Consider the following 15,595-nt stretch of genomic DNA (forward strand, 5'->3'; position numbering starts at 1 on the left):
AGACATGAATTGTTTTTAGTGCAAATCAGTGATAAATGAAAAAAAAGTTCATATTGCTTAGAGACATCACTACACAGTGTGATGTTGGGCAAAGGCCTGGGAGTTCAGGTGACACATGGTCCTGATGAGAGTATGGGCTGAAGCCATGCCTGCTGTTGTTTTGAAAGTAGGTGCCGGGGTACAGGGTGTAATGGTCAGGGAAGAGAACTTGGAAGCGGGAGTGTGCTAGATACCCTTTAAAATAAATCCTTCTATGTGACTAAAGGGAGCTATACCAGGGGCAAGTTGGCAAATATGTGGTAGATTATTTTGTGTTAGATGTTATCACATCTGGCTTTAATTAAACACCAACTAAGTGTTTAAAATTTACCAATATCTGGGCCCCACCCTGGATCATTAAACTAAAATATTGGTGAAGGGGGGATGGGAACCTATACTTTTAAACACTTTCCTTAGTGATTCTGATGTGTAGCCACAATTGAGAACCACAGGCTTGTATCACAATTCCCTATTCCGCATTCAGATAAAAGAGATTAACTTTTTTTTTTTTTTTTTTGCATGAGGTGATAAAATATTCCAAGTGTTATCATGATGAGGGCATTGGGCTAATTACTTGCCAAAGGAAGTAATGATCATTGTTGTCAGAGGTCTTTAGGAAAAGAATCTCTGCTTCTGGAGACATAGTGGACCCAAATGCTTTTTGCTGACTTTCAGTTTTAGATAATAATATGACAAGGCTCACTAGAAACACAATTAATCAAGACGTTAGTGAATAAGGTTTAGTCGGCTAGGCAAAATTTCAGTTTGAATCTGATAAGGCACCAGAAAAATTAAAAAGGTTAATGCACACTAATGGGCTTCCTAATTACATTATGGTGTAAAACATTGGTCTGAGTGTCATTTAAACATGTTTTATTGTGTTTCCAGTTATTAAGACCTGTAATCCAAAGCTTCAGAGGAAATCATTTTCTTGTTATTCCCATTTTCCTATACTATATGTACCAGTAAATGTATCAGTGTGCTAAAGGAGAGAGAAAATATTGATAAAAGCAAATTCAGTTAAAAAAAAGTAACCAAACTTAATATTATTTTTAGCTTTGAGACAAAAACACTTTATTGGTTTTTAATTTTTGTCACACTTTTGTATAGTGCTCTGTGGTTCTAGACAATTTTGGGGGAGAACTGATGAATAAATTCATAGAGGACAAATAGGAATTCAGAATATATAAAGAAAATATTATTATGTTTCAAAAAGCAGCTAAAAGCTTGTAGGAAAGTTGTGTTACTTATTTTTGTGGTCTGAATATCTCCTCTAGTTCTAATTAAGGTCATTGAAATCATTGCTCGTATGATTCTTTTTCTTCAAAGCATGCATCAGAATTTGTAGTTATACCTGTTTATTTGCTTCTTGCCTATATTATCCCTACCTTCGACGTTCCTTTGGAGCAAAGACCTCCTGTTGAATGGACCATTAAACTTCCAGTATCTAGAACAGTACCTGGCACTGGTTTTTAATTTATTGGTTCATTTATATTATTTATTTTATATACTTTTATGTATATCATTTGTTTCTATTATTCATTAGCTTAGGAGGTCCTTAATAAAAATTTATTGGCAGTATGGAATTAATGAAGGCATAAAATTACTGGAGACCCCTAAAAGCTAACCAAAGAGATCTCAATGTAATTAGACTTGGTGTTTTAAAAAACTAATTAGTGAAATGAGAATCTAGAGGAATGTTCATGTGAGATGTAATTGTCCCCAGTTACTTGGGGACCAAAGAAAAGTAAATGCTTTCGTTTGTATGGTGTTTAACCCATGGCATTACCTCTTTGACAGTTATAATCCCTTCCTGGGTTTCCTGGTCAGTGATGACATCAAACATGTCCAGCCCTTCTCCCTCGGTGATGCTGTACTCAATTGCTGCGTTTTCTCCCACGTCGGCGTCGCTGGCTCTGATCCTGCCAATTGGCGTGCCCGGTGGAGAAGATTCAGGGGTGTTAAACTGGTATGTACCTATAAATCACCAGAAAGATATAAGTCAAACGCAGTCTAAGTATATTGTATTATAACAGAAACAAAACCCATTTTCTAGCAGTTCTTTCAGACATCACCAGGGATGCAGGCAGATTGGTGCTTTCCTTAAAATAATTAACGGTGCCCTATTCTCCTTATGTCTTTACTTTCATGATTGTTAAGAATATTTCGTTTGCTTCATACTTGTCTATTTGCAAATGGAGAACACTTTTTTTTTGTCCTGTAGATAGGCTTCCAAGTTTATGGTGTGATTGTGAGAAAGACTGAACTGTTAGAGGAGGGGGTAGGGGTATAGGTTTCAAAGCTTCCTGTTAATGGAATCTAGCAGAAAGAATAGAAAAGAATTTAACCTGCACTGTGTCTTTAAGCCAATTACTAGGCATTTTTAAAAAGAGTTCTTTCTGTCATTGCTAATAATAACTGAAGGTGAAAATAAATTACAGCAATTTAGAGAATGTACCCTAGCCGACATTCACTCAAATACAGAGCTGGTCTAGTCACAGTTACGAATGTAGATAAATGCATTCAGAGATAAAGCTCTTAATATTTTTCTTTTGACTATTTTTTTAAGTTTTATTATATTATTTTTTTCTCTGCATAAAATTTTCCATCCCTTTCTCAAATTTATGTTCCTAATTAAAAACCTATACTTCAGAGACAGACACTTGGCTAATGTCCTCAAGTTGCAAAACTGGTTTAAGGAGAGTACATGTGAGTTTCTATTTAGATCTGCTAGGCCAGTGGGTACCAAGAGCCTAAAAAAATAAAACAACCTTATTCTTCTCTCATCCAATATATTTTGCTAATTATTCAAGCAAATTATTTTGGAAAAAAATTAGACTATGACACCGCTAGAATATTGTCCTTCCGTATGATTAGTCCACCAAGTATTGGGCTTATCATTAGCAAGATGCTAATAGGCCAAGTTTTCCTCTGGTACATTCAACTTCCGTTTGGATAGCCCGCCCCTTTCTCCATTCTCCCCTCCCTTGCCTCCAGTACGTTATCCACTAATGATCACAGGCTATCCAAAGAGAGAGTAGAGTGAGGGAAAGGACTTTGGCATCAAGGTGCCTGTCAAACCTTTTCTTAGCCTTCCCTAGGGTCTTTCCATCTAATAGAAAAGGAGGTTTGGAGTTAAATACTGATAATCCTGATATTTTTACTTCGTGCCTCTGGGGGATATTTTAGGATTCCTAAAACCTTTCTCCTACCCATAAAATCAGAAATTAGTGAGCCATTCTGTTTTTTGCATTTAGCTAATTGTGATTAATTATACTACTCACAAAAATTAGAGAATATTTCAAAATGAATATGAAGTGATAAAGAAGCATTTGATTTTTTTTAATTAAACAAGAACATCAGAAAAGCAAACAAGCCAAAGAAAGTTATACGATTATGCAAATGAGGTACAAAATCAACTTTTATTTCATTGGTGAAAGTGCACTATACAAAAGGCTAAAAGTACTGGAGTATCTGCATGTTCCCCGATCCCCTAGTTTTTGTGAGCAGTGTAGTTAAAAAAAGTAAAGAAAATAGAGCTATTTCCTGTTGATCATTGTCTACCTCTATTATGAATGAAGCCCATATTAGTGGAACTGGCTTTAAAAAAATGCTGTGATTGAGTGAGTGGGTTTTCTGTTTAATAATGGGTAGCAATTTTCTCTGGGAAGACAGGATTCAGGTAATTTTCTTAGTAGACCATGGTCAGAAAGAAATTTTGATTCTGGAAGAAAAATTACATTAAAACCAGTACCCACTTGAAATGCTCTTTGGGAAAGGGTCTAGTGTACTGCTTGGTACAAAGTAGGAGCTTATGAATGTTGTTTTTTCTTTTTCTTCCTTCTTATGTAATCACGAGAGTTAATGATTTTAGAGATGACTTTCAGGATCTCAATTAACCACAATGTAGAAAACTATTTATGAGTACAAATGGATTAAGTACATAGTTATTTCCACAGATGTATTTTTAGAAACAGTAAAATGATAAATTCTCCTCTTATGAAGCTTCATGAGGATTTAAAAGAGATTACATGGCTGATTAAATTCACAAAATATAAAGTCAAATTTTTTCCTAACAAATTGCAGCATGCTTGTATACATATGTTCTCTGCAAGGAAATTTATATTTGTGGTTGTCTTTTTAATAAGGAAAAATAAAACAATAATGTTGCTTTTACAATGACAGCCATATCAGAAATCGCTCAGCTAATTACCAATGCAGGAACAGAAATGTTCACATCTACTGAGTCTAAGCATTGTCAAGTCATTGTTAATAAAAGTGCCCATTCTTACTAAGTTCATTAATTTTGACAATTAATAATGATAACTGAAAATAAATATTGTTGTTCAATTTAGAGCTTTAGAAGAAAGGCATCAGTCAAATGTTCCTACTCTGGGGAAACCGGGGAGGGTTGTCGTTGACATCTGTCAGCGTGATGTTCACTGTGGTGGTCCCAGATAATCCCCCCATCTGGCCGCCCATGTCCTTGGCTTGAATCACCACTTGGTACTGCTCCCTGTTTTCTCGATCCATGTTGAGCAAAGCTGTCTTAATGATACCTATGGATATGAAATTCAGAAGTGGAAAGGAATATATTAAAAATATTTTATGGAATCATTTATTTATGCAAACACACACAGGTTGTCATCTACAATATGTATAACACTATGCAGATGTCATGGGTGCCATAAAAATGATTATAGGTAGACTTTATATGGAAGGAAATTAAAACCACATAGAGGAGATAGATACATTAATAATAAAAAAAAACACCTAGCGTACAAGGAGAATAAGAATAAGAGTAAGTCAAATCCTGCAACAGTAGAGACTATAAGTAGTATAAAAAATAAGTGTTATAAGATGTCACAGCAAAGTGTAATTTGGCATGTGGCACAATAGTATACTGCTGAAGCTGCTTGATATGTTTAGGTGTAGTATGAGGACATTATTAAGAAAGTCATATACATGAACTGATTCTTGAGTTGCACTTTACTGAATTGGCTAATTACTCAGCACATATATCCTCTATAATGAATGTTGTGAGGATTTTCTAAACCACAAAACTATGGTTTTTTAAAAAGAACAGCATCTGTTCTTTCATAATTATCATCTTGTATGCTCTAAGAGAATTTAAGTTTTCCTAAAGTTGATGTGAACATTAGTTCAACTGGTCCCAGAAGTGACCAACACTCTTAAGTTAGGTAAAATTCACCTCTGTTGTTAGGTAGTTATAAAATAATTAGTTGGAAGAACTTCTGAAAGCTTGTCTAGTCTCTAGGTAGGTTTTATGCTTAAATTAACATTTTTTCTTTTTTCAAAAATCAACAGAGAAAGCATTATAACCTTTCTGGTAGCACATTCTAGTGTTGAAGCTGAAAATACCCTTTTTATTTTTAAACAGGAATTGTTCAGACAACAGGGAAATTTTATTTCTAAGGTCCTAGCTTCAGTAAAAATGTAGTTTCTTTCTGTTCTCCAAATAACGGTATTCCTCTATTTAAATACCTTAGCCTTTTATTCTTTAATTTGAATAATTCTAATTTTTTTTATCCTCATTGTTTTTAAACTCAACATTTTCTTTCTCCTTGGGCTTCTTTCCAAGTTTAATGGCCCTCTTAACACATCAATTTCCAACTGGATGTAGTCATCTGGGAAGGTTTTGATTTCTCCTAAGGATAATGGATGCTTGAAAAATGTTTAAAAGAAAATCAACTCATTATAATAAAAATAAGTGTAGAATTTACAGGCCGTCCAAATGATATTTACTGAAATAATTTATTATAAGATAGTGTGCTGTTTTGTGGAGAAAGTGCAGAAAAATAAGATGTTGAAACTAGGATTCCATGAAGGCCATCCACTTTTATTAGGGCTGTCTCAGTCTGGATAGGGTAGGCAATGAAGTGGGGATGAACAATGCAAAGTCTCAGTGTCTTAATGCAACTAAAGTTCATTGTTTGCTCCTGCTCTGAGCAGGCCCGCAGGAAACCGTACTCCTCATAACACTCCAATTTCTGGGCCAGAGATGCATCGCAGCTTTGGTTCCCATCCAGGACAGTTGTGGCAACTGGAAGGGAACAGGCTGGGCTGCCCACCAGGTCTAAACATTCTGCTTGGAAGTAACTCACATCATTGCCACAGTATATTGGCCCAAATAAGTTTTATAGCTACATCTAGCTACAGAGCATGGTAGGAAAATGCAAACCTGCCAGATAACTAGAAGAAGAAAAATTGGAATTTTATGTAAATGGTCAACATGAAATAATTGGTCTTTTAGCTTCATCCCAAACTGGAAGAAAATAAAAAGTAATGTGCAATTTTTTTCCCCCCCTGAATATACCATACTTAAAAATAGTGGATGAAAGATCTATTGTCAGATTTCTTGATTAAAATGATCTGGCTGTTATGTTTATAAATATATCACTGTTTTTTTTTGGCAGACAAATCTAAAAATATTCGGTTGCACAGATTGTTTTATTAAAGTATGCTAACTTAGCTGAGCATGTCAATTAAAATTACAGATTGTAAAAAGAAGGCCAGAAAGGAATTCTAACCTGTTTCTGATTCAACTGAAAAGTAGGGCTGCCCCTGTAGGATGCTATAGACAACTTTAGCACTGTTCCCATACGTTGGATCATCAGCATCGGTTGCAGTGACTTGGACAACAAATGTGCCTGTAATGACAGAACATAAATTGAATATTACAGGCCCATTACAGACCCTAGATACACACACAGAAGGAGAAAGCATGACCTTACTTTTGTATGAAACTATCATGGCAAGGAGTGTGGGGGGGGGGGCTTCATCAGTGTGTTAAGTTAAAAAGCTTTGACTCCCTCACTCTGAAGGAATGGGAACACTTTATAAATACTGCAGGTTAAAGGGAAGCATGGGAATAATTACGACTTTGGGTGGAACTGATCTCAACCCATCTCCAAGGGTGACATTTGATGAGATTCTTGCTAGGGTGCTTATTTGAAGTAATCCAGGCCCATGTCAATCTGAATCTCGTGTTACTTTGTCCACAGGGATTACTAGTTAGGGGTTGTCCAATCAGGGGGCCGCTCATCAGTTTGCTGGAAGTTCAGTGTCATAAGGCTCTTTCTCCTGGACTGTAATGTGCTGAAGAGGAGCCTGCAAATGCAGCAGCTATTTAGTGACCATAGAGATGGCAGCCTCAGAAGAAGGCTGGATAAATCAAAGGATTAAAAAGAAATTGCTAGAATCCCAATCAAACCATGTCTAATGCCCAGTTTATTTCTGGACTTAAGTAATGGACCAGTAAGTACTTCAGTGTTTAAACTGGTTTGAATTGGGGTTTTTGTTACTTGCAAATAAAAGCATCCTAAGTGATAAATCTACCTGATAACTCTAAGAGATTGAAAGGCCTTGACCCTTAAAAGGGGTAGTTTTCGGTTAAGTAAAGAATTAATTGATACAACAGCAGATGCACATCTGGAACTTATCATACCAAAAAATGATTGTAATTAAATGTACAAAACAAACTATGATGTTTTAGATCAGAAGTCTTATTTTAGGGACCACATTTGCCTAATATCCTTCAAAGTATCCTTAACTCCCTTCCATTAAAACTCCCATAAAATTTCAGCAAATTTTTATGTATAAGCTTGCATGCATATATTTTAAAGGTTCTATAGATTGTATCTGATTCTCAAAGGGGTCTGTACTTCCAAAAAGGCTAAGACCTTCTGATTAAGATAATTTTATGGCTGACTTTTGGTATTCACATTAAATAATAGTAAGCATACTGCCAAATTTCTTCTGTCTATGAACCAGGCAGGAAAGTTGCATTTAGAGAATACTAAAAAAAAAAAATTATTATTATTATTTTTTGGTATTTTTCCAAAGTTAGAAGTGAGTAGGCAGTCAGACAGACTCCCACATGCGCTGGACGGGGATCCACCCAGCTTGTCCACCAGTGAGTGATGCTCTGCCCATCTGGGGCGTAGCTCTGCTGCAATAGGAGCCATTCTAGTGCCTGAGGCAGAGGCCATGGAGCCATCCTCAGCGCCCGGGCCAACTTTGCTCCAATGGAGCCTTGGCTGTGGGAGGGGGAAGAGAGAGACAGAGAGAAAGGAGAGGGGGAAGGGTGGAGAAGCAGATGGGTGCTTCTCCTGTGTGCCATGACCGGGAATTGAACCTGGAACTTCCACTTGCCAGGCCGACGCTCTACCACTGAGCCAACTGGCCAGGGCTGGGAATACTAAAATTTTTACATTGCTTTTGTAATCCCTAACCAATACCAGTTATTAAACAAATGTATTATACTGTGTTAAGGTTGGATGCTCTGGATGTAGCATGTTGGTGCATGAGATAGAGTATGCATTCTTTCAACTTAGGGAGGGAGTTGGGGAGAATGAAAACATCGTATGATTTCAGAGTGAGAGCTAATGGGAGAAGTCAACAAACACGTTCTTATTTGACCTTCATACAAAATTTAGTAGCTTTTAGAATATGACCGTCTAGATGTTTTGAACACCTGTTACTTGCCAATATTGTGCTGGGGTGGGGGACTCTGTACTTGACTTCTTTTGTCTTCATTATGTCCCTTAGAAGTTGACATTTATTATTTATTTTTTCTAGATCTGGAACTGGAGGATCAGAGAAATCCAGTCATTTACCCAATGCCACACTGCTGCTTATTAGTAGAAATAACTTCAAGTGCAGGTCTGTTTGATATCAAAGTTCATTTATACCTGTTGTTGTTTCTTTATGTAATTTCTTTAAGATGTCTTTATATATCAGAATAAAGACATGTTAATGTATGGTAATGATGAATATGAAGATAACCATGCCTGTGTGCAAATTAGAAAAAGCCTTCTCTTTCTCAAAACATGTTTCTGTGTCAGCTACCCCCAAATATTTGTATTACATATTTAATTCTATAATGGCTTTAAAAGTCAGTGGCACCTCTGCTAGTTGGCAGTGACCACGTGCACTGGTTATGGTTGCCTGGGTGGGGCTATAAGGCAATCCTTTCTTAATTCTTCCTGTCTTTTCCCACCTACTGAAAAAATATTATTTCTAACAAATCTTCCTCTTTAAAGAATTCTAATCCTCCTCTTTTCTTGGTGATGACATATGATTTTTTTTTTTAAAAAAAAGTGGCTTCAAGTAATGAGAGGAGCAGCTTTGTAAGAAAAATTTAGATGTTTTACAATCATTTCCATGGATTAGATATTTTCAAAGTCTTAGAACTGTGAACTGAAACAGGTCTGATATATGACTCAGAATTATAAAAACATTTTATTATGTAATTTAGCCCTTTTGAATTTGACATTGAGTGAAAATTATAATAACCCTTACACAAGTAGTTGGATATTTGTCCTTGTCTCCCATGAAGTATATTAATGTGGCTGAATAATGTCAGTAGGATTCTTTTTCTTAGTTGAAATTCTATTTAACTTCTCCCAGTCTAACCAAATTAAATGCACACATATTAACTTTAAAATTAGTAGAAATTTGCACAAAATATTGATTTACCATATTAATGTCGTAGAAGTCTTTATTTCTACCAATTAGTAAAGGGTGTTTCTCCTAGACATCCTTTGAATATATTTTATGGATTAAAGTAAAATTTCCTGAGTCTCTTCTCCAAATACACAGTTACTTAAAGCAACAGTCATTCCTCTTTAGTTTGTAAATCCCGGCTTTTGTTTTCCATTGGGGAGATTATTACGTGGCGCCTAATGCCAATATGTGCCAAGAGAGGAAAGCTGTTTTTCAGCCCAAGAACTAGAGCAGGAATTTAGAGTGGAAGAAGTAGATGAAATGGTCTGTCTTCTCCCTTCTCTCATTCTGACACTTTTCATGCCCTCGTCCTTAGAGAAAAGGCAGTTTTCTTAAAAAATAATAATAAAATGAGACTAGAGTAATATTAGGAAACACAGGGGTACTTACAAATAGATGGTTTGAAATACGATACTTTTAGAATTTAGCATATATATTTATTCAACTCAGTACATGTCACTCATGGGATTCTGTGTTTAATTGATGTACTAGAGGAGACGCACTGCATGGTTGAAATCACATCTCACTCACCGACATCAGACATTTCAGGAACAGTGGCTGTGTAAACCTCCTTGGTGAATATTGGTTCATTGTCGTTGATGTCATGGATCTTGATGATGAATTCAGACTCAGGCTCCACAGGTCTCCCCGTCCTTCTGTTTACAGCTTGAGCTCGAAGAATGTAAACAGGTTTGTCTTCTCTGTCCAGCCTCCTGGTGGCCTGTATATCCCCTGTGTTTTCATTGATAATGAAGAGATCTCCTGCTCCATCTCCTGAAAGGATATATTTAAGTGATCCATCTCCTCTATCTTGGTCTGAATGTAACTAGTATAGGAAAAAAAATTAAAGAAAGTAAAAGTCAAAAGTGTGATCCTAAACTGTTTGTCTTTACAATACATGCTTTCATTCAATCCTTCCTAAGGGATACAGTTTTTTTTTCTTTTACTATTACTTAAACCTTTGATAGTCAATACCATTAATGAACATGATTTTTTACCATCATAGAAATTTCCAGCGCTGGAACTGAGCTTGGAGGACATTGAGTAATCTTTATTTGAAAAAATGGAAAACTGAAAGCCAGAGCAATCACAAGGTGCCCAAGGACATGTTAGACTGGCTGGAATGAAACTTTTCACTGCAGCTTTTGGGTTCTACTAATATACTCTACCACCCACTTTTATGTTCACAGACACATCAGGGAAACAATCTATTACTGAAGAAAGGATTTGGGTTTTTGAATTAGAGAGACCTGGGTACACTCTGCCTCTCTACTAAATATAGGGAAGCCAATAAATCTGTTTGAATCTAACATGATGGAGATTATAATCAGTTTTCTATGTAAATATGAAATTAATGTATTTATTTGTGAATGGATGGATGAAATTCAACTCGAAGCATTTGAAGAACATCTTAAGTGCTGCTGTGGACATTGGCTTGACAACCACCTGACTAGATAATTTACAAGGTCATTGGAGTAAGAACAGTTAACACTTAGATCTTAGTTTAACATGGGAAAGGACCTCTGAAAAGTAGAGCCAGCCTAAAATTGAATATTGAATGGTCTGTCTTATGAAGTAGTGGAGTCCTGCCCAGAAGGTAGTTAAGCAGGGGCTGTAATAAGATGAAAAGTCAGTGTAGTGGGTCTGGGTAGAGGACTGACTTAAATGAATGTGAAGATCCTTTTGAAGTGGAAGAGGATGATTGTAACTTGGAGAGCAGCCCATGTTACCTACCCCAAAGATCATTTCCAAAGTGTTGACTTCCTCTTATTTCCCATGGTCCCTTTTTCCCATTTCAGCAAAAGTTTAGACAGTATCTCATAGGTCTTCCAATCTAACCCTATTTACAAATATTCAAAAAGTACTTTTAATTGAGGAGAACTATTTTCAGATACCAGTTATAAGTATCAGCTGCATACAGACAAGTTAGTTTCAGTGTGAAGGCTGCTAATCTCTACCTTATTTCAACTCTGTCTGAACAGAGTATGGGCCCCGTTACAACATTTGTGGCAACAATAGCAATGGGTAAACCAACTCCATGAAATTAATACTGTATAGTATTAATAGTATCTATATAAACATTTGAAAGTAGAATTTCAAGGGATTTAAAAAGGGATTTTTAAAATAATGTAACCCTGCCTTTCTAAAAGTATATCACATCGAACATCATTTATACGAAACGCTGATTCAAAAGGGTTCTGTGGTTTAATACATTTGGGAGATACTTCATATTCTGCCTCTTTCTCAGAGTCAACCAGTGCCAATTAGCATATGAAAGCTGTGAATGTCTACAGTTCAAAATTGTGCTTGACTTTACTTAACTGAGCTTTCCTGAACTCTCTTATGTAAAGAACCCTTTCAGAGTGTGATCCATATTAATATTCCCCAAAACAGTTTCTAGAAAACACAGTTTGGGAAACAGGAGCTAACTGAATCTGTTGTCTCAGAGTCAAGATAACTGAAATTCCATTTTATGTAGTGTTTCCAAAATTACACAGCTCATGTGCAAGCATCAGATTCAAATTTGAGTGCAAGAAGAGGTCTTATAGATTGCTGGGTGTGACCTCCCGGGTTTTAGAGATGGGAAACTGTGTCCAATGCCACACAGCTAATGCTGGTTAATGGCAGGATTTGAGGAAGAGAGTATTATTCATGCAATTAGTAGCCTTGAAAGCAATTTGACAGAAATAATGGAAGATAAATGCGAATGGGGAGGAAATTGCTTAGAAGTGAGATGAACGCAATAAGAAATGTAAAACAAGAGTACTCCCTGATTTGTGTAATGTGATATGCTAAGAAAACATTGAAACTGTGATTACACAGAAAGAGCCACTGGGGGAAGTTTAACTCTCCACCGTCAAATTCTAATGACTAAAGAGAGCTCTTAAAAAGCTATTTCATTAACTCATGAGTAACGAAACCAACATCACTGCCCACTGGGTCCTGGCTGCAGGGCAGCTATGGTTAGCATCCTGGCACAGTGTGGGTGCCCTGCACCCGGAGCCCTAAGTACAGGTCTTGCTCATTCTTTTCCCCACCAAATGTAGGGTCGCAGCAGAGCCAACCAACCTCCCTCTGCCAGTTTCCTTATCAGTAAAATGAAAATAATAAGAGCTAGAGGACAAGGCTGTCTTGAGGATCTAATGAGAGCCTATATATAAATATTACATTAATCTCTACATAAACTTGTGATAAAAGCACACGTGTTTTATATATTACAGAGCTCCTTACACACCCAAGACATCATTACTTTCATTAACTTTGAGTTTATAATAAGCATGTGTTTGCTCTTCTTTTGACTTTGAGAAGTTTGTTGTGAGGACTTTGAAAACCCAATCTTGCAAATACATGGAGTCTCTAAGGTGAAATCTGTTATCAAAAGCCAGTATTCTTCCACCAGGAGGCAATTGCCATTTTTCCTGTGATTTATTATATTCTGCATTCCACTCGATTATAGACTCCCCTTGGCCCGTTCTTTCATCACTCCCAGTATGTAATTGTTGCACACTTAGTAGGTGAATACCACATCTGGCCACAAGATTTATTCAGGTAAAAGTAATCAGAAACTTATTTTTCGCTGTCAGGGGAGACCGTTTCAATGACTTATAGAACAAACACTGGAGACGGTGTGGAAGGGCAGTGAGACACCAACTAAGAGGGTGAACAGGGATGGCTCTCCCGATCCCGATCCTGATTTATCAGTATTTGAAAACTAGTGGGAAAAAAGCATCTCTTCACTCAGGCATTGTGTGATAATAAAGCAACTTAACTTCACCCCCTCCAAGTGCAGAGTCTGTGGCTGATGGAGTGCACAGCGCGGAAACCTCTGGAAGCTTTTGTCTAATTCTTTCCCCACTTTTTTCCCCTCTGTTGAGCTGCCCTGGGACCAATTCTTTCCTCTCTTCTTGGAGAAAAGAGGGAACACGAGACATCAGTGCCAGGGAGAGGGGTGGTGGTGACAGGCAGACGTTTGGGGTTTATTGAGCACTTGGATTTTAATGAGACTTTTTCTTTTGTGATGTCATCCATCATGGCCACTGTAAAAGGCAGGAGTTAAACAACAACAAATAAAAGGTTGTAGGCTGCCGGAGGCATGTTTTTACTAATTTCAGTTTAATGTGGCTGTTCCATTAAGTTTAATCATCTGGTTCACTTTTAACGATTCACCATCAAGTAAAAATTATCTGCTTCCCGCAGAAAGTCACATCTCATCTGATGCTGGCAGGACTTTGCAATACCTATGGAATTTTTTCCAGAAGGAATTCTTGGTTGTTTGTTGTTCTGTTGATTCAATATTATTATTATTTTTGAAGTATAGTGCCTGGCAAATAAACACAGAGATTTGGGTTGTGGACGTGGCCCCAAGGAGAGCGTCACCAAAGCAGCACTAGCACCTTTTTACCAACAACTTGTGCCAACTTTCGACTTGATTTTAACTCCAGTTCAGAGGTATGACACTACGTGTACAGACTTTAGTGGTGTACGTCCCTTGCGATTGCTGCCCCATTCCTCTTATTACTTGTCACTGGGTCACTACGAGTCAGGAACCAACCAAACTGAGTCTTCTCAGTATATGTTTAGACTGAAAATAAAATCTAAACAAAAGCTTACCTACATGGCACACATAAGGAAGTGCCTACAACAACCTGAAGGAAGTTTAGGGTAGGAATTATATGTTTTGTTTTTTCCTGAAATAAAATAATTGGATTGTGGCTATATGTTCATAGAGTGTAATGCAGGTACAATGTGGGTCTTTAAGAAACGCAGTGGTTTCCAATCTGAAATGGCATAGGACAAGCAGAGAACAGCTGTAATGAAAAGATGTTTGACTGGGATTAAGGTGGAGAAACTGGTATCACAGCAGAGAGAAAATACCTTTGTGTTAAATAGCTTGAAAATCGTTTTAAATTAGGAAAATCTACGATTGAGTTAGGACAAATTAAGGCTCAACTGAGGTAGATATATGAATATTTGTAGGTATACATACGTTTCTCTACATAATGCTAATAAGTATACTGATGTTGTAAAGGCTGGTTGGGTAGAATTTATGTCTGGAAGAATTTCAACCTAGCTTGCAGTATATGGCAGGGATTAGAAGTAAATTCTGTTATAGAGATTATAGGGTTATGTAAATAAAAGTATCTTTTAATGCAATTTTCTATTGCATTTTTTAATATGCTATATTTAAGTGTTAATGATTTAGCATGAGTTAACTGATATCTGATGATTATTTTTACAAATCAGATGACTAGTGACAGCATATAATGGTGGCAAGTTGGTGGGATTAGGTAAAAATGCAAGTTCTCAGGCCCCACCTATCTCCAGAACCAGAAACTCAGTGGGCCAAGTAGTTTGTGTTTTAAGAAACTCTCTAGGTAATTCTGATGAGTCCTCAAGTTTGAGAACCACTGCCTTAGCTAGTACAATCATAATGATAAGACAGACTTGGACAAGGGGAAGAAATGAGTGTAATTTCATGCTAGGTACTAAGTTGTATAACCTTGGGGAACTTAGTCCATTTCTCCAAGTCTCAGTTTCCTCATCTACATGATAGGAATAACAGTAGTACTTAGTTTGCATGTACATTGTTTGAAAATTAGTAAAATAATGTATGTAAAATGCTTAACAGAAGGCATAGCTCAGAGAAACGTACTTCAATAAGTGCATTGTGAACACGAAGGTAGATTTTGAGGGTGAAAAGAGTTAGGTCTGACTTTCTTGTTATTTAGATAAATTATTTTAGTTTTCATTCTGCCATCTATAATGCAGAACTCAGAATAGTTAACTTTGCTAGCTATTCCTAATTTAGTTGTCCCTTCAAAGTTTAGGTCTATGTCTTAGACCACCATTCTTTCTTTCACATTCTTTGGTCTAGGGTACTCTCCTTATTGCAGTTTCTTTGTCTTTTCTTTATTTATTATTGATGTTAGAAAGAGAAAGTAAAATAGAAAGAAGGGAGAGAGACAGAGAGAGAGAGAGAGAGAGAGAGACTGATTTGTTGCTCCACTTATTTATGCATTCAGTGGTT

General features: G+C 36.7%; 1 protein-coding gene across 2 annotated transcripts in view; it reads right to left on the reverse strand.

Annotated features, from left to right (window-relative positions):
* The window catches only part of CDH6 (cadherin 6), a 132,819-nt gene that overhangs the window by 19,105 nt on the left and 98,119 nt on the right, over nt 1–15,595 (reverse strand). For both annotated transcript variants that reach the window (XM_066374007.1, XM_066374017.1), the window contains exons 3-6: nt 10,099–10,393; nt 6,591–6,710; nt 4,431–4,598; nt 1,829–2,016 (exon numbers count right to left, since the gene is read on the reverse strand). In XM_066374007.1, coding sequence (XP_066230104.1) covers nt 1,829–2,016; nt 4,431–4,598; nt 6,591–6,710; nt 10,099–10,393 — 771 coding nt within the window. The remainder of the gene's footprint in view (nt 1–1,828; nt 2,017–4,430; nt 4,599–6,590; nt 6,711–10,098; nt 10,394–15,595) is intronic.

Source organism: Saccopteryx leptura, chromosome 1, assembly GCF_036850995.1.
Source record: "Saccopteryx leptura isolate mSacLep1 chromosome 1, mSacLep1_pri_phased_curated, whole genome shotgun sequence".
NCBI classification, from domain to species: domain Eukaryota; kingdom Metazoa; phylum Chordata; class Mammalia; order Chiroptera; family Emballonuridae; genus Saccopteryx; species Saccopteryx leptura.